We start from the raw sequence: 25,033 nt of genomic DNA, 5'->3' as shown, positions 1-25,033 counted from the left end.
CTGGTAAAAAGATGTACGGTATGCTCTTTTCCCCTAACAAGGAGGAGGGGAAATTTCCTAGAATCTGAGTGCAGGAAGCCTATTTTCATGACCCTTTGTCTCATAAGGCCCTTCCCAAGCCCGGCCTTGTCCCACCCCCTGCTGTCCACCCCCACCCCCAGCAGCACCGCAGGCATCCTAACCTTCAGGCTAGGCCCACTGGCCCTGGCCTGGGCAAGAAGCCAGCAATGAAGCAGGAGTGCCCCCTGGTGGTGACAGTCTACACTACACACTGGGACTCCAACTTGAGGGTCTAGGCAACAGTACCCTGTATACATACCCCCCACACACTTACCTCCAGGACTGCCAGCCTAAGAAAGGAGCAAGATGGGTGCTTCTGGAAGAAGCAGAGAGCAGAGGACGTTGGAGATGGCTCTATTCCTGTCCCAGGAGAAGGGACGATAGGAGGCTCCCAGATGGCATGTACATACCAGACACAGTAAAGCAAGAAGACAGGAAAGGATTTCCAGCATCAAGCATGGTCCATCAGAGGAGCTCAGGAAACGTGGGATGGATGAATGAAAGAATGAGTGAACAAATGCAGAAATGAATTATTTGTTTCCTAAAAGGTGGTGTGAATATCACTAGTAACATACAAGGTACCTTTTAGATAATAGTTTACTTTTTAGATAGTAATGTACTTTGTAGACAATAATTCTTGTTTATTTTAAGAATCATAGACTTATTTTGTTGTATGTTAGATATATCTGGGCCATCAAGTCCATTGTATAAACTTTCTGTTTAAAACAAATGTCTTTAGTACAAAAGAAAAACATTAGGTAAATAACAGGTGGGTACCCTCAGGACCTAACATAAATGATGTTCAATAAATGCTACTGTCACTCATGAATGAAGAGCTGGCTATGCAGATACTGGTGATCTTTATAGAGCAGTAGGTCCCAAACTTTGCTGTGCACTGAAATCACCTGGAGAGTTTTAAAAAATATCTCTGGGCAGGTATGTGTCTCAGATGGCTGAGGAAGAAGCCAGTGTGTCCTGGACAGCTCCCAGAGGAGGGAAAAACCACAAAGCACCCAAATTAGGTGACATAAACTAATGCCACCTTCATTACCATTTGAAATAATGAAATCACCATCACTGGAGGAAGCAAGCAGTGCTTGGGTGACCTGGGAGTTCTTTGCTGGGTAAGAGGTTGGAGTAGATGGACTCAAAGGTAACATGCAAGGAAAGAGGAGTGAGCTATTATTTATGTACACTAGCTTCTAAATGGATACATAGCATAAAGTTAATGTGTATTTACTATAGTTTTAACACACTATTTCTCATTTATTCACCTTGTGCAACATGTTTTATTTGGCGTATGTCTTTATTATCAGTTCGTATAAATGTTACATTAGTTGCTGTGCAGAGCATTTAGAATTTGCTGTCCTGAGTTGATTTACAAGTTAGTTCTTCGTTTACAGGAGTTTTCTCCCTTAAAAGATCCTCTTCCTGATTGGAGGAGGGTATATATAGCTCAGTGGTAGAGTGTGTGCCTAGCATGCATGAAGTCCTGGGTTCAATCCCCAGTACCTCCATTAAAAACTAAATAAATAAAACGTAATTATCCCCCTCAGATATAGAATGCTGTATGTCAATTGTATATCAATAAACTAGAAGGAAAAAAAATTGTAAAAAAAATGTTTAATCCCCTTCTTCTTGAAAATTGTGTCTAGTTAATTATGAACATATATTAATATAATGTAGTTAGTGTGGCTACAATCTGTTTATCTGTTCTAATTGGATCTTGGTTTGCCTACAACAACTTTCAGTTACTTTCTTAGTTAGAAGTTGGAGGAATGAGGGGTTTGGTGTTGGCTTTGGAAAGGGATGCTGTTTGCTTCTAAATCCACACATGGTCGAGAAAGTGCAGGTTGAGTTAACATTTGATATGTGAGTTGTTCCATTATCTTGTTAGATACCATTGATAAGAGAAAAGAATTTCTAGTTGCGAATCTTCATGGCTATACCTCTGGGGAAAAAAAAACTGATGAAAATAATTCTATCTTATTTGGAAAGATTGGCATACTCATTGAGATCGAGTCTACTTTTAGAGCATTTTAATAGTATTGAAGTAGCAGCTTTTTTAAAACTTTGAGTGGATTTTTAGACATAAAACATGAATAGATTTGTCATAGCACAGGGTCAAAAATTAGTTCTGTTGATGGTAAGTTATTCAATATTAATTCCATTTTATGAGCACATGCAATAATTTGCAAATCCCATAACAGAGGGCAGTGTTATGCCAACATTTTAATCGGTATTAGGAAATGTCAGATTAGCGTCCCCAAGGAAGAAGAAATCCTGAAAACATATGTGTTAGTTTTAAAGCTGTACCTTGCTCTCTTACATAGCTACAGAGAATATAAATCATTACATCCTCTCTCAAGAGCAATTGGACAGTATCTACCTAAATAATAAATGCATCTTCTCTTTAATTCATTGATTCCACTGCTAGGAATTTACCCTCCAATATACTCAGACATAAGCATAAAAACATATGTATGAGAAAATTCATTGTTGCATTGCTTGACTAGCACATGACTGGAAACAACCTGAATTTCCATTAATAGAGGGCTAGTTAATAAAAGAAACTGTATAACTCTCCTTTGAAACAATATATGGTTGCAAAAAAGAATGAGGGCTCATCAAAAATAACCCAATTAAAAGCTGGGCAAAGAACTTGAAAAGATATTTCTCCAAAGGAGATACATAAATGGCCAATAAGCCCATGAAAAGATGCTCAAAATCACTAATCATTAGGGAAATGTAAATCAAAAACACAATGAGATACCACTTCATACCCATTAGGATGATGATTATTTAAAAACACACAGAAAAAACAAGTGGAGAAGTTCATTCTTGTGCACTGCTGATGGGAATGCAAAATGGCACAGCTGCTGTGGAAAACAGAATGTGAGTTCCTCAAAAAAAAAAAAATGTATACAAAATTACCATGTGATCCAGCAACTGCATTCCTTGGTATATTCCCAAAAGAATTGAAAGCAGGAATGCAAACAAATATTTGTACACTTGTGTTCATAGCAGAATGATTCCCAATAGTCAAAAGACTGAAGCAACCCAAGAGTCCATGGATGGATGAATGGATAAACAAAATGGGACATATACATACAATGGAATAGTATGCAGTCATAAAAAGAAATGGAGTTGTGATACATTTTACAACATGGAGGAACCTTGAAAACATTATGCTTAACTATTATGAAAAAGTTTGGGTGGTGGTTGCACAACATTGTGAAAGTAATTAGTGCCACTGAAATGCACTTAAAAATGGTTAAAATGGCATATTTTTATATTATATATATATTTCAATACAATTTTTTAAATTAATAATGTAATGTTTTAAAGGCAGGGGCAGGGAGTCTAAATCCCCTGTCTTTGAATCTGGGCTGGCCTTGGTTGATGCTGCTTGACTTCCTAAGCTGAGTCATAAGAGGCAACCCAGCCTATACCTAACTCTATTGGCTAGGAGCCCTGACCCAGCAGGTAGGAAGTCCAGCTACCCTGCAATGTCACATCAGAAAGACCTCATAGAACAAAAACAGCAATTTGACTCTTCCCCACCTGGGCATCAGACACGTGGGAGAGCCTTCAGATGATCCTAGCTCCAGCCAGAGCCACCCCGGCTGACACCCAGTGGAGTAGAGTCAAGCTGTCGCATCAAGCCCTGCCCACACTACAGATTCATGAACAAAATAAGTGGTGTCACTATTTAAGGCACTAAGTTTTAGGGTAGCTTGTTATGCAACAGTGGGTAAATGGAACAGTAAACACATTACTTATGTATTAGAATTTATTTCAATTTAATTTAAAAATAATCAGACAGAAACAAAACAGATTTGGACTACATAAATGTCTCTTGCAAACCAACTGGTAAATTGGATGTTTTCACTCTCATGATCTGTGTCCTGCCTCTGTAAAGTCATTAAAAGTGCAAATCTACTTTTACTTGAATCCCAAACAAAGCTGGGGGTGGGGTCTGGTCAATGGACTGGAGAGATGGGAACACAGGTCCATCTGGAGCCCCTTTTCCCAGAAGGCCCAGATATGGGTGGGAAAGAGAAAGGTCGCTGGAACTACGTAGCATGAAGAGACAGGTTTGCAAACCAGCAGGGCCAAATGAAAGACAAATCTAGTCAGCAGGTCCTTGAAATAAAATCCAGAAGGTGGAGTGGTGAGTGTATGTATCATGCAAGATGGGGTTCCAGGAGGCTTGAGAAGGAAGTTATGTGGCCAAAGCTAGAGAATTTCAAACCAGGACGATTGAGGGGCTAAAGGTTTATTTGTTAAGCTTAGAAGAATTTCGTTAAAAATCCAAAGTATGTCCTCCAAACTGCTGTCTCTTTCTTGTGTGTGGCCCTCATCATTCCTTCAGTTTCTGGAACTCCTGCTTGTTTTTAACTGTTCGTTGTATCTCCCTGTACTAGTCAGGGTAGACTAAGGGCTATAACAAACACCCCAAAACCCAGGGACTCATCAACACCAGCTTGTTTCTGGTTCTTCTAACAATTCAGTGCAGCTGTTTGGTGGACAGATTTCCACAAAGAGATTCTGGGACCTGGGTCCCTCCCATCTCCAGGCTCCTGTAACCCAAAGTTCTCGCCAAACAGCCAGCGACATGGGTAGAGAGAGATCATCTTGTGGGGGCGGGTTTTATGGGCCAGGCTTGCAAGTGGGGCACATTCAACAGCCAGAACTCAGACACATGGCCACCTCTCACTTCAAGGGAGGCTGGAAATATAGTCTCGCTGGGGGCCAGAAATATTGCCCTACCCACCCCCCCAATATAAGATCCATGCATGCCAGCTCTCTTGCTCAGTGCCTGTCGCCATGCCTGGCATAAATGTGGAGTCTATGAGTGAATGAATGGTGATGAGGCTGCATCCCTGGAACCAGGCTGAGTGGGCACTTTCTTTACAAATGTCCTGGGGGTGGGAGGATGTGCTCACTTTCATTTCTCAGATCAGGAAACTGAGGCTCTGAAAGCCAAACAGCAAGCACAAGGCCACACAGCTAGTCGGTGCCAGGGCCACGTCTCAAACCCAGGAAGCCTCTTCTGTCACATATCTGTTCTCTCCACTCCCCTGGCTGCCTCTCCAGTAAACACATTCAGTGACTCCGGGTCTGGTTATCTTCAAGGCCACTCTCCTTTCTCATAGTCAACGAACTGTATTTGACAAGCTGTGGGTTCCTTGGGGCGGCAGCTGTATCCCACTCGTCCCGAGGTGCCCCTTGGCTATCAGCACAGCCCGTGAACCCAGTAGGTGCTCAAACCACGTTTGGGGGATTAATTTGTTCACACTGGCTCAGGCTTCATGCTTTCCTGCTTGCACAGTATGGGGGTCGCTTACAACTTATAAAAGAAATGGAGGAGAGATTTATTATCCTGCCTCTCCCTGTGCAGTCAAAGCTGTCTCCCACCGCAGGACCGGTGCCCACCGGAAATTCCCTCCTGAAGCTCAGACGAGGGCTGAGTCACAAGCGGACCAAGGCCACAGGTATCACATGGCCTCCATCAGAATTAGACCATGAACTTCCGTCACATACACCCAGAGTGCCCTTGCCGCAGCTGGTCCCTGGAAGGAGAATAGACAGACGCAGCAGTGTGGCTTTCTGTCCATGGTGCTGAACTCACCTCAAATCCCACCTTGTTCTCTAACACAGCAGCAACTTAGATCCTCTTGGGAAATCAGGTAAAAATGCAGATTCCCTGGCCCATTCTTTGGAGACTTGGGTTCTGAGGATCTAAGATGGGGCTTTTGGAATCTGTTTCTACCAAGAACCTGTCATTCTAATACAGCCAAGCTGGTACTAGCCTGAGATTGACTCACTCACCTACATACTCATTAGTCTTCATGAAGAGCCCGCTACGTGCCAAGCACTGTGCCAGAGACTAGGAAGCACAGAGATGCATCAAGCAGGGTCTCTGCTCAGGGGGAATTTACAAAGTGATTCAGGAGGAGATGTAAGGAGGGAAGGAGGGAAACTACTCCCTCTGTGTTATGTGGACGCTGTGCCAGGTACTTTCTTCACCTTTAGCCTGCAAGGTGAGACAAGTAGGCACATGAAGACAGTACTCATACCCACAGCTAACTTTCATATCTCTCCTGAGGGTCTCCCTAGCCCTATCTGCAAGGCAGTATGTAATGCATTCTATTCCTTCTGACTTCCTTGTGGCTCAAGACCCAGACCTTCCTGATTCCTACTGCCCCGCATACCCCTTAGAATTTAGTCCTCCCTTCTTCTGCCCCATGGTCACATTTCATCATCTACATGATATGCCGTTTTCAATACTGTTCCAAGTGGGATTTGAGCTCCCTCATGAGGATAGGGCTTGTGTCTGACTCCCCTGTGTAGCCTGTAACACAGGGACCCACACCCCCACACACACAAGAAGAGGTGAGCAGTACATTTTTATTGGATGGATAACTGGGGAGAGTGGTAAGTGGGCAGAGGAATCTGCCCAGTGACTGTGCCCAAGGGAAGTGCTGGTGGGCTACAAAGCTGCTGGGACAATTGCTTAGAACGAAAAGAAACCAGGATGGGCCTCAGGGAAACCAGGAAACAGGCAAAATGCAAATCAGGCAGGGGCCAGCTTCTGGTCAAGGTCTGCCTCTCCTTTCTCTGGGTGTTTGGGGGAAACAGGAAGTAGAGTCAGGACCGAAGTGTCTGATGAGAACTGAAGTTCTCCAGGCCTGAATGTGGGGCGTGGAGGAGGGGACAGGAGGGAGAAACTGAAAAAGGGAAGGAGGAGGGACAGAGCCAGCAAAATGGAATATCCACAGGCCCCCTCATTTATTTAATTTTACTTTTTACTATGGAAAATTTCAAACACACACCAAAGTAAAGGGAATAGCATAATGAATCTCCACGTGCCCATCACCCCACTTCAACAGCCATCCCCATTTTAACATCCTTATTTCATTCCTTCCTCCCAAGCATCTCTTTAAAGAAAATTCTGGACAGTATATCATTTCATCCATATATATTTCAGATGTATCTCTCCCACATTAGAACATTTCTGAAAAAAGTAACCTCATCACACCTAATAAAATTAGTAATTTCTTAATACCATTTAATATAGAGTCTGTGTTCAAATTTCCTCATTTTTCTCCACAATGTCTTTTTAGGGTCCATTCATTTGAACTAGGATCTAAGCAAGGTCCATGCATTGCATTTTATTGTTATGACTCTTAAATCTCTTTTCACCTCTAACATTCCTTACTCCCTCTCTTAATACTGTTTTACTTGTTGGAGAAATCAGGTCTTTTGTCCTGCAGAATTGTCCTGATTGTTGATTTGGTGGGTTGAGCCCTTTAACACGTTCCTACTGTACCCCACCCCATTTCCTGAAACCTGATATTTAGATCCAGAGGGCTGATCTGTGTAGGACATTGGTCCTATTTTGGTGAGCAGACTCCCAGGTAGAGCTATGTCCTTCCAATTGCATGATATTAGGAGCACTTATGGTCAGATTTTCCCTTTCTGTGTGAGATTTAAAAACGCTCAATGTCTCCAGCCGGACCCCTCCATTATAAAGCTTCTCTGTCACCTTGCCCCCCGAGGGGTTTTAGCACCTTCCGAAGAATCTTAAAACTGACAGAGCTCTGAGAAAACCATTTCACTCATTTTCCTACTCATCCCACAAATATCTGTGCCAGGAGGTGAGCAGCAGTGAGCAAAACCAACACGGTCCCTGGGATCACTGAGCCAACAGTCAGATGGGGGCAAACAACAAACACATGTGCAAGCAGATGCCCCGACAAGAGACACCTCTGCGAAGTTTACAGCTACATAGAGAGCTACCCTAGAGTGAAGAGATGGCGGTCAGGCAGCCGCACTGTGGTGGGTGATCAGGGAGGGCCTCCCTAGGAGAGGACACTGACACTTAATAAGAGCAATCAGCTGTGCAGGGATCGGGGTGCAGGGAGAGGGACGAGCTGGTGCAGGCAGAGGGGTGCGCATCCACCAGGAGTAACGAGGAGGCGAGTGTGCCCAGCACCGGTGGGCATAGGTGAGGGGCCTGAGGGGATGCCAGCTGTGGCAACACAGGAGAGACTGACCATGGCCCAGGCGTGATGGCGGAGGGGAGGTGATGGCCAGTCCAGCACGCCTTCTGCCCCCTTTTATAGCCAAGAACACTGAGCTCGGGGAGGGCAGGGAGATACTGATTATTGAGCAAATACCTGCACCAGGAGCTTTCAGTGCAGCATCTCAAAACCACACAGCACACTATGGAGAAGTCATTGTGTATTTTACAGGTGAGGCCAGTGAACAATGAAGTCACCTGCCCAAGGGCAAAGAGGCAGAGGTGCAAAGCAGAGTACCGCCCAGGCCTGATGAGGCCCTCTGACCCTCCAGAGTTGTCCCACACTGAGATGACCACTGTGGAGCCTCAAACCTTGGCTCTGGCCCCTAAAAGCCCTCTGTCCTGGACCAAAGGCCTCCTCCTTCTCTGTGCTTCAGTTTCCTAACCTGTAAAATGGGAATAACACTTGCCCAAGGGGCCCAGCAAGGCTAAGACAGGGTGGTCCAAACTCGCCTCCCCACAATCCCTGCCTGTGGGGCCCACAAGGGTCACCTGAGGACAGCCTACGGGCAGCTACACACCCTGCCACACAGAGTCACAAAGGGTTAAACCCAGACTCCCTCCTTCCTCCATCCCAATTCTGATCCTTGCTGACTCTGCTCCCCCTCCCGACCGTAGCTATTCTGGGACAATGGAGGCAGCAGATGGCCCGAGTCCTGTTCCCTCCACCCGACCCTCAGGATCTGGGAACAACCCGCAAATCTGCTGCTGCTTCTAAAAGTGGGCTGGCCGGCCGCCTTCTGCACACAGGGTGGAGGGGACAACGGCTGTGGAGCACACCAGTCCGTCCCCACCAGGCTGTGGGCCCAGGGTCCGCCCCACTTGGCCCACATCCCACAAACCCAGTCTTAGGTCAACCCAGATAGAAAGGGGGTTTGGAAGAGTCCAAGCAGCCTGGCTCTGCACCAACAAGTACACGGTGGTCCCTCTCTGGGTCAGGCTCCTCCTCGGAAAACACGGTGCTAAGGTTCCAGTGCTCAGAGATTCCCACCAGCCCAGACAGCGTTGCGGCAGGGACAAGGTCCTCCAAGGGCCGGAGGACGTGCTCCAGAGGAGCCCCCAGGCTCGGCTGCCTGGGTCAGAGCTCCTCCATCTCTTGGGCCCTCTTGTCCCTCCTCCCACCCAGCCCCGAGCCCGCTGTGACCCTGACTCCCCAGCATCACAGGGCACGATGCGGACTGGGAGCGGACATCTCCTCTTCTTCCCTCCCTCCCCTCCCGCCAGGCACCACCAGGCCTGAAGTTTCACCATGATCACTTTCATTCAGTCATGCAATCTCTTTGGGGCCTGAAATTCTGCAGGCACGTACATACTCAGCTCTTACCCTGGCTGTCAAAGTGTCCCTTTATCTAATACCAGAGGCTGAATTTCTCAGCTCCATTCTGCCTTCCCTAATTGTCTCTTCCCTAATTCTTCCCTAATACCAGAGGCTGAATTTCTCAGCTCCATTCTGCCTTCCCTAATTAACCGCCAACCCAGGCCATGAGGGCAGATAAAAGGAGGAATCACTCCCGGCAAACCAGCACCTCGTGGCACACATATATTCCCATGTGTGCGTGTCACACAGAAGTGTGACATAGGCACCAACACATCCACACACCACCACACATCTGTCCTTATGCACAGACAAGGGTAGAAGGGTACATGGCACACACACACCTATGCACATGCTCACATGCCCTGACACACCAGAACACAGTACTCGCTCCTAACAGTTACTGTTCACTGAGCCATTCCTTTCCCCATGCCAGGCTCTGTGCTGTGCCCTTTACAAACCCTGCATCATTTCACCCACATATCAACTCCTTTTCTCATCTATAAAATGAGTGAATGGGCCAAAGAGACCAAACAGTTTCCCCAAAGTCACACAACCAGCAAAGGCAGAGCAGGGCTGTCTAGCTCGAGGACCCAAATAGACACCACTGAGAGAACGGATCAAAGACCCTGCCCCAGTCAGAAATGACTTTGGTTGCATTTAACAGAAAACTGAATCAAGAGAGGCTTAAACAAATAAGGGTTTAATTTTCTTACAGAAGCAGATTTTGGAAGGGATAGCTGTGGATGATTGTCTTGGCCTTTCCTTCATGGCAGCAAGGTGGCTGCCCGAGATCCAGACATCACACCCACATTCACAGCAGGAAGATGAGTTATAGGGCTGCAAAACCTTCCCCAGAAGCGTCTCTGCTGTCCTTGCTTAGTTCACACTAACAGACAGAGCTCTGGCTCTGGCCAGATCTGGGTCACATGGCAGCCCCTAACAGCAAGGGAAGCCAGGGAAGTGAGCAAAAGGATCATCAAGATTGGCTGGAACCCATTCTGACCCCCATCTGGATCTGAGCATGCTGATGCTCCGAACAAAATCAGATGGGGAGCAGGGGCTGGAGACTGGTCACCAGCAGCAGTATCTGCCACAGAGCCTGCCATTCTGCCACCTGGGTCCTGCCAGTGACTGGGGATCCAGCCAAGGAAGCCAAGAATGGGTGGCTCAGTGTTTGGCCATAGGGGAGTGACTGAGAGACCAGAGCTAGGGGCAGAAGCCAGAATGCACCCAGAGGCCCGTGAATTCTCTGGAGGGTTAGGACTCCCCGAGCCTAAGCAGCTCAAGGACTCCCACCTTCGTTCCAGTTCAGCCACCGAAGGCCCGTGGAAGCCCAGCCCCTGAGGCCTTTCTGGCCCTCACTCGGTGCACCTGGTCCTGAGCTGTCCGACCCACCTCCCAGGGGCTTGGGATGCCTGCAGCACCAGCCACCATCCAATCCTGGGCTTGCCCACCACTCAGAGGCCCTGCTGGGAACTGCCAACCACACAGGACCTGCCACAAGCCCCCAAGGCTGCCCGGGAGGTGAAGGACAATCAGAAGCCTCAGCCCAAACTTTGCCCCGCAGCTCAGGGTTCACCGGGCCAGCAGCTGTGGGCACCAGGGAGTATCCGGGTAGAGGAGACAATGGAGGGAACGAAACCTGTGGAGAGACCAGAAATGGACGAGACAGTCACCCCCATGGGCTCCTAGGGGAACACGTGTCCTAGAGATGGTTTGGAGCAGGGTTTTGCACCTCAGCATGATTAACATTTGGGGCCAGGTAATTCTTTGTTGTGGGCGGCTGTCCTTTGCATTGTAGGATTTTAGCAGCATCCCTTGTCTCTGCCTACAAGATGCCAGTAGCATCCCTGCGAGTCTTAACAATTAAAAATGTCTCCACACATTGCCGATTGTCCCTTGGCTGGGGCAGGGAGTGGTGCAAAATGGCCCCTGGTTGAGAACCACTAGCTTATAAAGACTTCAAAAGCCAGGGAAACCATGAAGAGACCTCAGCTGAGGCCATACCATCTGACCACACATGTTGGTTCCATCACCATTAGGCAGGAACTTAGAGAATCTAGAATCTTCAGGCTTTGAGAGAATTTAATACCAAGTCTTAAACCTCCTAGCAGTATAGCCATAGCTTGCACACCTCCACTGATGGGGAGCTCACTCCATTAGAAGGCAACACCTTTCATCTTGGAATTTGAATGTTTTTTCCCCGTATAGAGCCAAACTCTGTCTCCTTGTAATGTCCAACTGGTTCACAACAGCCCTGGCCCCAGCAGCCTTGGGACAGACAGACAGACAGCTCTATAGGACTTCAAGGGCAGAAGTGCTGGCTCCTCTAAGAATTACACACCTCAGATAAATCCAAAGCCAGACAGAGTCCAGAAGGCCTTTGGGGCATGGGGTGGGGCAGGGGGGTTCCCTGCCACCTCCCCCACTGAATCTAATGCCACTTTCCTCTCCTCTCCCACGTTCCGGTCACACTGACTTCTTTTACTTCCTTGAGTAGGTCTTGTTCCCCTGCCCCAGGGTGTCAGAGGCTGTGCACAAAGCTGCTTTACAGCAACCAGGGCAGGACAAAGAGGGCTGAGCTGAACAGTCCTAATCCCCCTGGGGCCTGTTTGGGGACAGAACTGGAAGGTGCCTAGGTGATATTTTAGCCCCCACTGCAACCCTCTATCCATCGAAAAGTATCACCAAAGAGACAAAGAGCCTAAGAAATATTCTTTTTTAAATTCCCCACGAATGCCTGAGGTTTCCTCCATTAGAGCATCTCCTTTGTTCAGTGAGGACATTTCTGTCTTCCAGGGGCTCCTGAAGAACCCCAGAGGCTTAGGCCCGGGAGAGCCCTTCAGATCCATGATGCCCAGCCTCCTTGTATTACAAATAGGGTGACTGCGGTCCAGAGAGGGCAAGTCACTTGCTCATGGTCACACAGCAATCCAGTGACAGAGCGGAGACTGAAATCCACTCCCTCCACTCCCAGCTTTGTGCTGTCAGCCACTGACCTCTCTCACTCCCTTCCCTCCCAGCTCCCCCATCTTCGGATGCCTGGACTCAGGCCCCACTCTTCCATTCTACAGTTTCAGCCCCCAGACTTACCTGGAGGGGTCCTCCTCAGGGGAGAAGGGGCCATGGAGTTTAATGACATTGAGTTTCCCTTCAAAGACACCATAGCTGAGCGTGACCTGTGCAGAGAGAAGCAGAGAAGAGAGTGAAGGGTTGAGGGGTAGCCCACTGGGGACCCCACCAGGGGGCATCATTTGGGCAGAGACAGAGAAGGCACATAAGGCTTTTGAGGGGCACAGAAAGCCTGCCTCTGTGCCTGAAATTCCACCAGTAGCAATGAGGATCCCACCCCACTCCCATTTGCCCATAAACCTATCTGTGCCCCTAAGAGTCTAGTTTATGTGGGAGGCTGGACCAATTCCCTCATTTACAGATTGGGAAACTGAGGCTCAAGAGGGGAAGGCACATTTCCAGTAAGTTGTGTGCCTGGACGGAGGTTTCCTGAGACCCACTCTAGGGCCTTGGCAATCCTTCTCCACCCACAGCCTCAGGTTACTTCACGTGCAGTGAAGATGTGGGATGCTGACCCCACACAAGAGGCAGTCAGGCACACAGGTTAAAGACTGTGGGCTTAGGGGGTCATCCAACCAGAGTTCAGATCCCTCTCTGTCTTGTTCTAGCTGTGTGCCAGTTAATTTTGCTCTCTGGATCTCAGTTTCTCCATCTGTAGTATGGGAATAATGTTAGGATCCACCCATATGAATGTTGTAAGGAACCAGAGAAATAAAGAAGATAAGGCCCCCAGTATGGTGCCTGGCACAGCAGGGGCTCTGAAAACCCCAACCATTAGGGTGCTTTGCTTTTGGTTGCCCCAGATCTGCCGCACATGCACACCTCCCCCATTGCCACCTTAGCCCCGAGGCTGACTCACCTGCTCCGGGAGCTGGGCGGCCCCCAGCAGCTGCAGGGTCTCCAGGTGGGAGTGGAAGAGGGGGCTGGGCTGCAGGTGGCCGCCCAGCTTGCACTCAACAATGTAGCCCACAGTGCAGTCGTCCGGCAGCCGAATGAGGGCAGATGTGTCCACGAAGCTGGGGCCACTGAGGGAAAAAGCCATGCTGTGGCCACTGGCCTAGGCCTTCGACACCTTGAGCTCCCCCTGTCTCTCAGAAGACCATCCCTCCACCACGGCCAGCTGGGAGAGCAGAGCTCAGCTCTAGCATCTGCCTCCTGCATACTGTGTGACCTCCAGCAAGTCACAAACCTCTGGGAGCCTCAGTTTCCTCCTCTGTAAAATGGACATGATAATGGCACTGCCCTCCCAGGGCTGTTGTGAGGATTAAGTGGAATGATGAGATGAAACTTTTATAAATGCATCCTTTCCTTCTCTCTCTTTCTTTTAGTTCATTCATTCACTCATTCTTTTGTTCTTGAGTTTGAGCATCTGCCTGGTGCCACCATGCTAGGGCTGAGGACACAGAGGTGAGAAAGAAATGTTTCCTGCCCTCACCAGCAGCCCTGCTTCTGGAGGGAGACAGACAGATGAGCAGGCCATTTCAGAGAAGGACTGGTGCTAAGTCAGAGGGAAGCACAAGGGCTGGGGACACAGAGAGGGAAGGTGGATTCCCAGAGGAGGTGGCAGTCTTCTGTTTTGCTTTTCATTTAATCGTGGCAGTGGCAGTTGTTAAAAGGAGTCTTACAGGATGAGCTGGAGTCAGCCAAGTGCCACGAGGGAGAGAAGCAGTGTCCCAGGCAAAGGCATCACCTGACTGCCTACCCCGTGAACACCCTGGGGCCAGGCTGGGCAGCTGGCCCCACTGCTCAGAATGCCTGACTAAGGGATCAAGTGCATGCAGAAGCCCAGCCTTCACTCCCCTACCCAAGGGGCCGTGCCAGGGGCTGAGGCACAGAGAGGGGGCGCCTTTTTTTTAATTCACACAAATGTACCATAGAGGTGGGCCAAAGCCCAGATGGGGGCATGCCAGGCACAGGGATGACCCCGGACCCTGTGTACACGCCTGCTGTCAACAGGACCTAGGACAGCATTCCTGCTCCCAGTCAGGGCACAAACTGCCCCTGCAGGACCCCTTCCATCCAGGGCAGGCTGGTGCAGAGGCAAAGCACTCAGATCTTGGAACCAAACCCAGCAGCTGAGTGACCTTGAACCAATCACTTGCTTAACCTCTCAGTGCCTCAGTTTCCTCAGTCAAGTAGAAATAAGGCCCAGGGTGGTGGGTAGGAACGTAGGTGTTTAGCATGCACGAGGTCCTGAGTTCAATCCCCAGTACCTCCATTTCAAAATAAAATAAAATAAATAAAACCAAATTACCTCCCCCTCCAAAAATAAAGACTTAAAAAAATAAGGCCAATATCCCTTCCTCCCTTCCTCCCTTCCTCCAGGGGGGGCTGTGATACTGTTAGCAAAGCACAGGCCTGGCTCAGAGTCAACCCTTAATATGAGGTAGTGACAGCGATGTGGCTGTTAATGACAATAGTGGCCTGCCCAGCTAATCTCAAGAGGCTAGACCTTTGCCATGTCCTCTCTGGAACACCAGTACCCCTGCCCCATACTGAGAGCTCCCACTGCACCCACAATCCCCTTCACTCTGGGCCTCTCTCAGACCACCTTAGCTCAAATGCTACCTCTGCCAGGAAGCCTGCCCTCCCATCCCCAAGCAGAAGGCCCTACTTCCTCCTCTGAGTGTCCCTGCACTTGGCCTTCACCTCCCCTGCAAGAGTGACCAGTCAGAAGAGGGCTAAAATAGAACCTAATATTTGCCTGGCTTGGACCACGTGCCAGCCCAGACACTCTCTCATTTAACCCTACTCACAACGGACGACCATCAGATCCATTTTACAGATGGGGGTACTGAGGCTCCAGGAGATTACACAACTTGCCTGTGTGTGGCAGAGTGCACTAGGCTGTGTACCCCCAAAGGCAAGGTGGCAGGCAGCTTACCCACCACTAAATGTGTAAATCTGTGACTCAGTGGGAATGAGAGGGAGTTCCTCTTGAGCTTGTTCTCAAATCCTTCCTGCTGCAAAGTCCCCCACACACACCAGCCACCACCCCTTTTCTGCAACCCCCACCCTCCCCCACCTGCCTGCTGGTCTCCACTTACCTGGCCCATGGGGCCATCTTCAAAGCCAGTTTGCGGTTGATGCAGAAGCCAGCACCTCCAGTGGCGAACCAGAACTGTACAAGCCTCTGAGGGGAGAAAGGGGGTGGGCCAAAGTGCAGGGTGAGCCTGGGGGTGGGGGCAAGAGCCAGGCCACCCCTTGCCTCCATCCAGCATGACTCAAAAGCTTTGCATTTCACATCTGTCTAGAGTCTTGCTACAGCCTGGCATTATTATGTTCATTTTATAGATAAGGAAACTGAGGCCCAAAGTAACACAGCTAATTAAGAATGATAGCACCTGAAACTAACATTGTAAATCAACTACACTTCAATAAAAAACTAAATTTAAAAAAAAAAAATGATGGTGACACCAGTTAGACCTCAGTCTGGCTGGATTTCAGTTAAAGAGGCCACGTATCATATTTGTCCAACCGCTGCACCTTACTCCTATCCCCAGAGAAATGTCTCTGCCTCACCCCATGCGGTTCAGGAGGGGCTGCTAAACACAGCACCTGCTCCCACAGGCCACAGAGACGGGAAAGTGCCCCAGGAATGACGGATCACAAGACCACACCCCTTGACCCAGTGACTGGCTCAGCAGCAGGCACATGACTTAGGCTAGCCAATCAGAGTCCTTTCCTGAGCTCCATATGCTATGAGAGAGAGATGCTTTTACAGGGTCACCAGTAAATATAATGCTGATGCCATTTCCACCAGGCTACTTACACTGACCTTACCACTCCCAACTCCTGGGATCAAGAATGCTTTTCCACAAAAGGAGAGAATGAGGCCTCTCATGGAGTAGAGAGAAGGGCAGAGGCCTGTGAGCCCGTGAGGCCAGCAAACGCCTTGACATCTCAATCTCAGGAACCAATACCATTCCTTTGGGGTTTCAACCACTTTCTGCCCTCACCCAACATCACCACGGCCCAAAGTCTCTTCTACCTCCTCTACGGGGACCTGGAAATTCACCCATGGATTTCTTTAAAGCTTTTGAGAAACACTACATTTTCAGCTGTACCACCTCTTGGTCAAACAAGTGCCCTAAGGTTACCTTCTCCCAAGTACACAGTTGGTGCTTCATTGATGCGTGTTGCATTGGGTTGAGTTATCTCCCGCGATGCAGCAGTGAGAAGAGCCCTGGGCAGGGAGTTGGAAAGTCTGACAGTGGGCCCCCCGCCTCCTCCACTGCACAGCTGTGTAACCTTGAGAAAGCCCCTCCCCGGACCTCAGATTTGTCAACTGTGAGTACAACACTGGTTCCAGTTCTGAAATCCAGTGGCTCTCCTGGCCCAGAGGTGTCCTCCTCCTAAAGACCTCTGTGAGCTTACTTCTGAGACGCTGAACTCTTAGAGAGAGGTCGGGCCTCAACCAGGCAGAATGAATGGTTTCTTGAGGCCCTGACACACAGGAGGCGCCCAATAAATGCTACTAGTTTAATGAATTGATGAGGGCAGGGGTCCCACTCCCAAGGAATTATAGTAACACCAGCGGTGACCGTATAGGCACCTAACCCCGAGCACTGACTGTGCCGAGCCCTGCGCTAAGAGCTGTAATGCAGGTGAGGTGACCAAGGTGCACAGAACTGAGGTCGCTTGCCTGAGGTCCCAGAGCTGGGACTGACCCTGAGCCAGAGCTCTTGCCCTGTTTGCTGTCCCACCCCAGGGGATGCCAGGGTCTGAACAGGCCAGGACCTTTGGGTCAGAGTCCTGGGATCCCACCTGTGGAGTCTAAAGGAGGGCATTCATGCACGTTGTGGGGTTGGGGCGTGGGTGTGCCCAGCAGGGCTCCAAATCTGCACAGGAAGAACACGGCTTGGAGTCACGAGGCTGAGCTGAGCCGGGTGCTGATCTGTAAGACTCAGTAGTGCCTGCCACATGCCAGGCCCCTTCCCAAGCACTTGGATAGATGACCTCATTTAATTCTTTTTTTGCCCACAACCACCCTATGAGGTAGTGACTATTATTGATTTTACAGATGAGGAAACTGAGGCACAGAGAGGTGAGATGACTTCAATCAAGGTCACAAAGCCAAAAGGTAGCAAGGTGTGTGAACTCTGGGAGTCAGGTCCCAGAGCAGAGCTCCCAACTCCAGGCCAAGGGTCAGGTGCGTGGGAGCCTCGGGGACCTGTCAGCTCACCTGGAATCAGCTCGTTCACACACACCTCCAGGGCCCAGGAGGATTAATTAGGGCTCAGAGGCTGATTAGCTGCAGATAATTAAGGTTTTGTGTTTCCTGCTTTGGTTTCCCTAGTGAAGCAGATGGTGACCCCGGGAGGGAGAAAGCCCCACAGCAGGCCCAGTTCCGCTCCAGGCGCTGCCTCTAGGGAGGAGGACCCCTGACTTGCCCTTTCACTGGGGCCAAAGGAGGCCGAGGGTCCTGTGCCATCCCAACACTGGGAGCCTGGTGGGTGCTGGGGATGAGGGAAAACCATCCAACATACCTCTACTAAAAAAAATTCTACACTGTTTCTCTGAAAGTCAAATTTAACAGGTATCCTGGTTTTTCGTTTGTCTTCTAAATCTAGTGACCTTAATCTGTCCATTCAGGTCTGGAGCTGAAGCTGGTGCTGGGGACCCTGTTGTGCCAAGTGTCAACTCCTCAGTTGCTGGTTAGAGATGAGGGGTACCTAGGGGAGGGTTCAGGGCTCCCGGCAGCAGCAATTTCCCACCTGGCCCAGCAGTACTTAGCATTTTAACAACCTGTACAACTGCATGGTGATACCAGGTGGTTAGGCGCCCTGCCATGGAGTCAGGAAGCCTCAGCCCACCCCCATCTCACTGTGTGCCCAGGACGAGCCGCTGCTCCTCAGTGGCCCAGGCCCTACTAAGTGCCATCTCGATGCCTCGTCTGCGTTATCTCAGTCTCCCCATTTCATAAAGGAGGAGACAGGATCAGAGGCCAAGCCACCAGCCTAGACAGGCAGGGATGCAGCCAAATCAGAAACCCAGGAAATCCATCAGGCCCTTCTACAGCCCCGCCCCCGCGTGGCCCCGCCCCCGGGACCAGCGGCCAATGCAGGGAGCTACCCACCGTGCGGTTGCGGGGCTGTGGCTCAGAAGCGTGGATGGGCCGGTTCAGGCTGGGCCGGCCTACGTAGACGTCGAGGGTCTGCGGAAAGGCTTTCAGCAGCTTCAGCAGCGCCCTAGGGTTCAGATAGTTGTCGTCGTCCACATGGCAGAACCATCTGTGGGGGTGCGAGGGGGGACAGTGAGCTTGCAGGGGGTCCCAAAGGCTGCCAGCCAGCCAGCCAGCCAGCCACACTCCGCCTGCGCCCCGATAAGGAGTCAACAAACAGCTATGGGGTGGGGGTAGCTAACATTTAAGGCACCTGTTCTGTGCCAAGCAGCATCTTGTGTAAGCTCATGCGGAAGCTGTGCACACTTCACAGGTCCGGACCTAGACTCAAAAAGGTTAAAACACTTGCTCAAAGTCACACAGCCAGTGAATGGCAGGATTCGAACCCAGACTATCTGCCCAGAGACAGACCCCAGGCAAGCCCTACATAATTAAATTCACAAGACCTAAACAACTTTACTTTTTTGACACAACCATTCCAATAAGGAATTGGCCTAAAGCAAAGGTCACGCCTGCCCCCAAAGTCCAAGGTGAACTCACCTCAGCCCACTGGCCAGGAAGGCATCGAACTCAGCAGCCATCTTGCAGGACAGGGCAGGGTGGCTGTGCTCCGCAGAGCAATTGGTGATCACGAGGTGGGACCCTAGAGAAGTGAGGACAAGTCAGGGGCCCCTGCCCAGCTCCTCCCCAGAGCCCTGCACAGTGTGAGCATGCAGATTAAGGAGAGGCCTCAGAGAGCCTGGAGCGGTCCACCCACTCCCATTTTACATATAAGGAAACTGAAGCCAGGGAGGGCTGAACTGCTCAGGACCCCAGAGCTAATGGACAGTAGGCAGAGCTGGGACCCAGGTGTCCAGGGCTTTGTCCAGCACAGTCCCTCCCCACACCCATCCTTGTTGCCAGGCAAGAAGCCTGCTCCCTTCCTGGGCACAGGGGGAATCCCCATGTGCCAAGGTGGGCAGCCTTGTCTCCCGGAGACCCCCCAGGCCAGGGAGCAGCCACCCCAGCTTTCCTTGGTAACAGCCAAGGTGCCCCTACCCAACCCAGAGTTACCCAGTCTCTCCTGGAGACCTTCATCTGGGCTGTCAGTGAAGATGAATGTCTAGGAAAGAGAAATCGAATCAAAACTAGGGTCAGCCAAGGGGAGGCCGGTGCCAGCCCACAGCCCACCACCGCCAAGTCCAGGTGGAGGCACACAGCAGACCTCTGTCCTCCTTCAGTGAGGGGCACATGCCCCTCTCACAGTCACACACTCCTTTAGGACAACATGACTTTCTCAGCTACCCAGCCCCCCTCCCCCATACAACACACATAAGCCAGCTTTTGTAGACACACAACTTTAAAGTGTACACCAGCCCATGAGTCTCACACTCAGCCCCCTTACAGACCAGCACCCACTGGGACCCTGCCAGAATCACACACCCTTGGCAGAATCACACACCCTTGGCAGAATCACACCTTCTTCAACCACACTCACACACACACACATCACAGTCCCACAAACACATATACACAACACTGGGACACTGTACTCCTTAAGGAGATAGGCAGGACTTTGACAGCCACGCAAACTCCCTGCGTAAGTGTCAGGGCCCTTACACATCTCCCTAATAGGACAGGTGCCGACAAATAGCATTCACACTCCTGGTCCCCTGTAACCTCACTAGACCTCCAGACAGGTGTTGTGATCTGTCCCCTTTGCAGATGGCAGATGGAGGCTAAGTGATGGATCATGGCTGTGCAGGTGGCCAGAGCTGAGCTAAGATTCGAACCCACAGGCCTGGACCTCTCCCTAGCTGTCACCTCCCACCGCGGCCAGACATCTCCCCAGGGACCTAGCAGGGGCCTCAGACTCAGTGTGTGAGCGCCCGTGTGCCCCCAGACCTGGGCCCCTCTCACTCTTCCCTTTTTCACTGGGACCCAACACCTTGGGGTCACCATGCCTCCTCTCTTTCTCTCACACCCACATCCAATCTGTCAGCAAATTCTGTCCACCCAATTCTCAAACTACCAGCATGCGTCCTCTCCCCGCAGCCTCCACGGCCAGCCGCAGTCCAGCCCCCCTCGTCACCTCCTGCCCACTTTGCTGCCATCACCTTTTCCCTGCTCTGCCTGCTCTGTCCTGCCCACCCTAAGTCTGTTTTCAACACAGCCCCAGGGGAGCCTGTGAAGTAAGTCAGATCTTTCTCTCCCTGCTCCCTGGCAAACTTTTGCCACCAAACAGTCACCAGATAGTGGAACTCTCTGAAGTCTGGAGCATGGGCCAAATGGGCCAGGGAATGCTTGTGAATGAATCCATGGTGGGGAGAGGGGAAGACGGGTCCCACAGCAGAGCCCGGCAGGCTGGTGTTTTTGGTCCCCGGGAATCCTGAGGCTGGCACAGGGCGGTAGGCAGAATTTCTTCTAAGCTGAGGGTTGCATTTGATTTGTTTCAAGGAGGGACCCTGACAATGGTTAAAACCTCGCAGGAAAACAAAGGGACAGACAGCCTGCTGGGGTCAGGGGAGGGGGTGGCCGGGGACCATCTGCTACAGAGGAGGGGAGATGTGGGGCTGTCGTTTCTCCCCCCACCCGCCCCTGCCCTCGAGGACAGTGGGGAAGAGAAAGTCTCCCCCTGGATCAAAAAACGTGCCTCCCCCAAGCCCACCCCCTCTGCCTGGGACAAAGGCTGCACACGAGCCCTGGCCCGCTGCCACAAAGGCCCACCTGCCACCCGGCCGCCTTTAACCAGCTGGGGCGGGTGCCCAGCCCTGGAGTTAACTAGCTCAGGCCTGCTCCTGATGGCAGAGCTGAGAGAGGCGCCGAGATCCTCCTGCCCTGTGCAGCTGGGAAACTGAGAGCTGAAAGGGAAGCCCTTTGGACAAGGTCACCGGTAGAAATGAGCCAAAGGGTGGAGACAAAGGGGGCCCAGAGGCAGTGACCAGAGTGGGTCTCCCTGTCTCCTCTCCTCGTTCTCTGTTTGAGCATCCTTCCTCTTTTCGACTCTGCCTGAAAGGACAAGATTCTAGACTCTGCTCCTTGTGCTAGGGGCAAGGATGGGGGGGATGGGAGTGTAAAACTAAGCGAATTCATCTCCTACATCTGCTTAACTTGGCTCAGTTTCCTCACCTGTAAAATGGGACTATCAGTACCTCCCACTTGGGTTGTTGTGAGGCTTAAATAGATGGATACACCTGATGTATGTCCCTTAGATGCTGCGAGCTGGCGGGTACTCCCTCTGGCTGCCTGGTTAGCATCTGGGATTGACCTCATGGCACAGACCGGGTGGCTGCTTGCCTCTCCTCTAGCAGCCTGGTCCTCCCAGACCTAGACCCTCAGGCTGGAGGCGCAAGTGACCGGGTAGCTGTGGGATCCCAGGTCTCCACAGGGAAGGAGAGGCCCCTGCCGGGAGGTGGGGGCTGGGTCCCACTGGGCTCCGCCCCCTCAGGCCTCCCGGGTGATGCTGGCAAGCACTTCCTCCTCTCTGGCCTCAGTTCCTTCATCTGGAGCAGGGGCACCACCATAGTGATCAAGACAAGACAGGAAAGGGCCTCAGACCACGTGAGGCCATGCTCCCGGGTACACACAGACACAGCACCATAAACAGGAAGGTCTGTGGGGAGGGCCAGGCTCAGCGGCTTCCGCAAGCGGAACCAGAACCTCCCCAAGATGAGAAGCCGCACAGAGCCCCAGGGAAAAGCCCGAGGTGTGGGCGGTCCAGCAAGGGAAGTGTTCATCCAGGGTGCCAAGACATTAGGGCCAAGAAATCAGGGTGGGGGTGTCCCCTCCCTAGGGGGCCCTGGCCTTTTCCAGGTACCACCTCCCCTCTCCTTGGTCTCCAGGAGCCCCAACCCCCTCCAAAGTCTCAGTCAGTCACTTCCTCCCACTGTACCAGCCACCAAAGTGGGGCAGCACGTGTGTGTGCCACGCACGTGCGCAGGTACGTGTACAAATCTGCCCCACCACCTCCCCCAGAGGCGGCTCCCAACACCCCCAAATCACTGACTTTGCTTGAGGAGGGCACTGGGTGTGGGGAGGGGAAGACCCAGAAGGGACTCTGCTTGTCAGCGCCGCCTTCCCAGAAAGACACAAGCCATGCACCCCTGTCACACACACGCCTCATCGTTTGCACATCTAACACTGACACTTTGGCTCCATGCATGTGAGCATACACACATGTGTATACACACACACATACGCATGAAATCCTGCAGGCCAGGCAGGCCTCTCCCTCCACCTCTTGCCCACCACTGCCTCAGCCACCACCATCCCAGCACACATCCTCACTCCCTCCCTCCCTCGGAAACCGCCCCACAGGAAATGGAGCACAGGAGGTGAGGTGCCAGTGCCCTGGGCACACCCTGGGCAGCAGAGGCATGGGGGCAGGGGCTGTCGGGAATTCTGAAAGGATACCCCCCTGCCCCTCTCCCCAAACAAGGTCCCACCAGGACGTTCCCCTCCTCATCAGCTCAGCCCCTGTGCTCCACCCTCACAGCCAAGGCAGGAGGACAACACCCAGGGCCTGGACAGGGGCAGCCGGGCCTGGACACATGTCAGAGTCAGGGCCTTGCCCCAGCTGCCCAACACCCACCACTGCCCCCGATGCCAGGCTGGGCCAGGATGGGCAGGAAGGAAGCCTGCACTGTAACAACTAAGGAATAGAGGGACCCCCAGGAGGGACCCAGAAGCCTAGGGTAGGGGCCCAGCCTGGCCCCAAAAAGAAACGAAGCAGAGGACACCTGGCTCTGAGGCCAGCGACGGGCACAGTCAGGGCCACAGGAGCCCCTGATGCTGGGAGCAAGGAGGGCAAGACAGCCCAGGTGAAGCAGGTGGGTGAGCAGTTTCTCCCTCGAGGCTGCCAAGGACCTCAACTCAGTAGAAAGGCCTCTGTGAGTCCCTCCTGGGCCCGCAGCCACCCACTTGTCACCTGTTCCCTGGTCCTGGAGACCCATGTGTCCAGCAGCAGCTCCAGGCGGGAGCGGTGGAAGACCCGGGTCGTCTTGACTGCGATGAAGACGTCGTGCAGCTGCAGCTCAGGGAACAGACGGCTTGGCGGGCTCAGCCCAGGGGTCTCCAGCCCGCCCTGCGGGGACAGGCTGGAGTGGTACCGGAGGGAGAGGAGCCCCATGCACAGAAGGGTGAGGAGGGCTCCGGCCAGGCCCCGGAGCCGGCACTGCATTGGCTCTGGGACCTCAGACAGCTCAGCCCCCAAATCCCAACTAGACGGGGAGGGGAGGCTGCTCAGGAGGGAGCCCCAGCAAAGGCAAAAGTCTGCCAGGCATCAGGGGCGGGCCAGGAGGGGAGAAGTGGGAGCTGGTGCTCTGGCCCTGGAGGCTGAGCCATGGCAGCCCCGCCGCCACCAGCCCTCCACCTGCTCCGCAGCCCTCCCGCCACCACCGCCACCGCGGGCTCTGGAGCGCCTGGCCCCGCCTCTGCCTCCAGCGCAGCCCAGGGGCGGGGCCGGCCCAGGGAAGCCCCAGAGGTGGCTGAAAAGAGGCACTGGCTGAAGGGACAGCCCCGGCTCTGCCAGCTGCCACGGTGGGGGTGGGGGCAACAACAACCCCTCCATGCTTGGATGGGAGGCAGGGGCCCTCCAGCCTTCCCACTCCCCAGGGACCACTGGCTAAGCTCATTCAACACTCTATTTTCTGGTGTCCTGGTAGCCAGCCTCCCAGGTTTTGCTCACATCATTCCTCATCCTGGATGCTCTCCCCTAGCCCCCGCCATCCTCACTCATGTTCCCTCTACCAGGCTTGATGTTATTTAGACTTTAAGGCTCAGCTCAATTGTTCCCTCTTCCAGGAAGCCCCCCAACCTCGGGGGCTCCCACAGTAGTTCCTTTAATCTTTACAACAGTACTAGAATTGTTATTTCCAATTTATTGCTGAACACATAAGGCTCAGAATGATCTAAGATGATCCAGCCGCTCAGCCACAGAGCCAGGTGGAACCCAGGTCTCTGGCCCTCATCTGGCTCACAGGAGTTCCCCTGAGGGTGCATGTCCTGCTGTGGCCCACCATACTCTATCTTACTCAGCAGTCTTTATTTCTGCCTCTCTCCCAGCCAAGCCAGTGAATGGAGGACCTTCTCCAGCTACCATCTCTGTCTTGTTTTGTATAAGGTCACTCACATCTTGTCCTCCCTCCACTAGAACACTGCACTGGCTCCCATCTCCCTCAGAACAAAAGCCAAAGATCAGACACCAGCCTACAGGCCTTGTGTAAGCTGGGCCCCTGTTACCTCCAACCCCATCTCTCCTACTATCGTCCCCTTGCTCGCTCACTCCAGACCCAGTGGGCTTCTGGCCAGCTCAAGGACACACTCACCTCAGGACCTTTGCACATGCTGTTCCTGCCTCAGCCTCTCCCTAGAGATCCACACAACTCACACC

The 25,033-nt window shown here is 51.9% G+C and overlaps 1 protein-coding gene across 1 annotated transcript; it reads right to left on the bottom strand.

The window, feature by feature from the left end:
• Window positions 1–10,146: 10,146 nt before the first annotated feature.
• MFNG (MFNG O-fucosylpeptide 3-beta-N-acetylglucosaminyltransferase) lies at window positions 10,147–24,060 on the bottom strand. Its single transcript, XM_010983611.3, has 8 exons — window positions 23,570–24,060; window positions 19,717–19,765; window positions 19,204–19,306; window positions 18,619–18,772; window positions 15,587–15,672; window positions 13,399–13,564; window positions 12,561–12,646; window positions 10,147–11,109 (listed from the first exon to the last, which is right to left on the bottom strand). Exons 1-8 carry the CDS (start codon window positions 23,819–23,821, stop codon window positions 11,043–11,045), a joined length of 963 nt encoding a protein of 320 aa, XP_010981913.1. The 5' UTR covers window positions 23,822–24,060; the 3' UTR covers window positions 10,147–11,042.
• Window positions 24,061–25,033: the final 973 nt, after the last annotated feature.

The sequence above is a fragment of the Camelus dromedarius genome, chromosome 11 (genome assembly GCF_036321535.1).
Source record: "Camelus dromedarius isolate mCamDro1 chromosome 11, mCamDro1.pat, whole genome shotgun sequence".
NCBI classification, from domain to species: domain Eukaryota; kingdom Metazoa; phylum Chordata; class Mammalia; order Artiodactyla; family Camelidae; genus Camelus; species Camelus dromedarius.
Note: the sequence above shows the minus strand (reverse complement) of the source record. Positions and strands in the feature narration are given on the sequence as shown.

What these genes read in the sequence shown, in the direction of transcription:
- MFNG (XM_010983611.3), bottom strand. Translation starts at nt 23,821, where the DNA reads ATGCAGTGCCGGCTCCGGGGCCTGGCCGGAGCCCTCCTCACCCTTCTG. An exon ending in CACAGCCCCGCAACCGCACG is followed by an intron (nt 15,673 to 18,618) that starts GTGGGTAGCTCC and finishes TTCTCCCCTCAG; the next exon opens with AGGCTTGTACAGTTCTGGTT. An exon ending in AAGATGGCCCCATGGGCCAG is followed by an intron (nt 13,565 to 15,586) that starts GTAAGTGGAGAC and finishes TTTTTCCCTCAG; the next exon opens with TGGCCCCAGCTTCGTGGACA.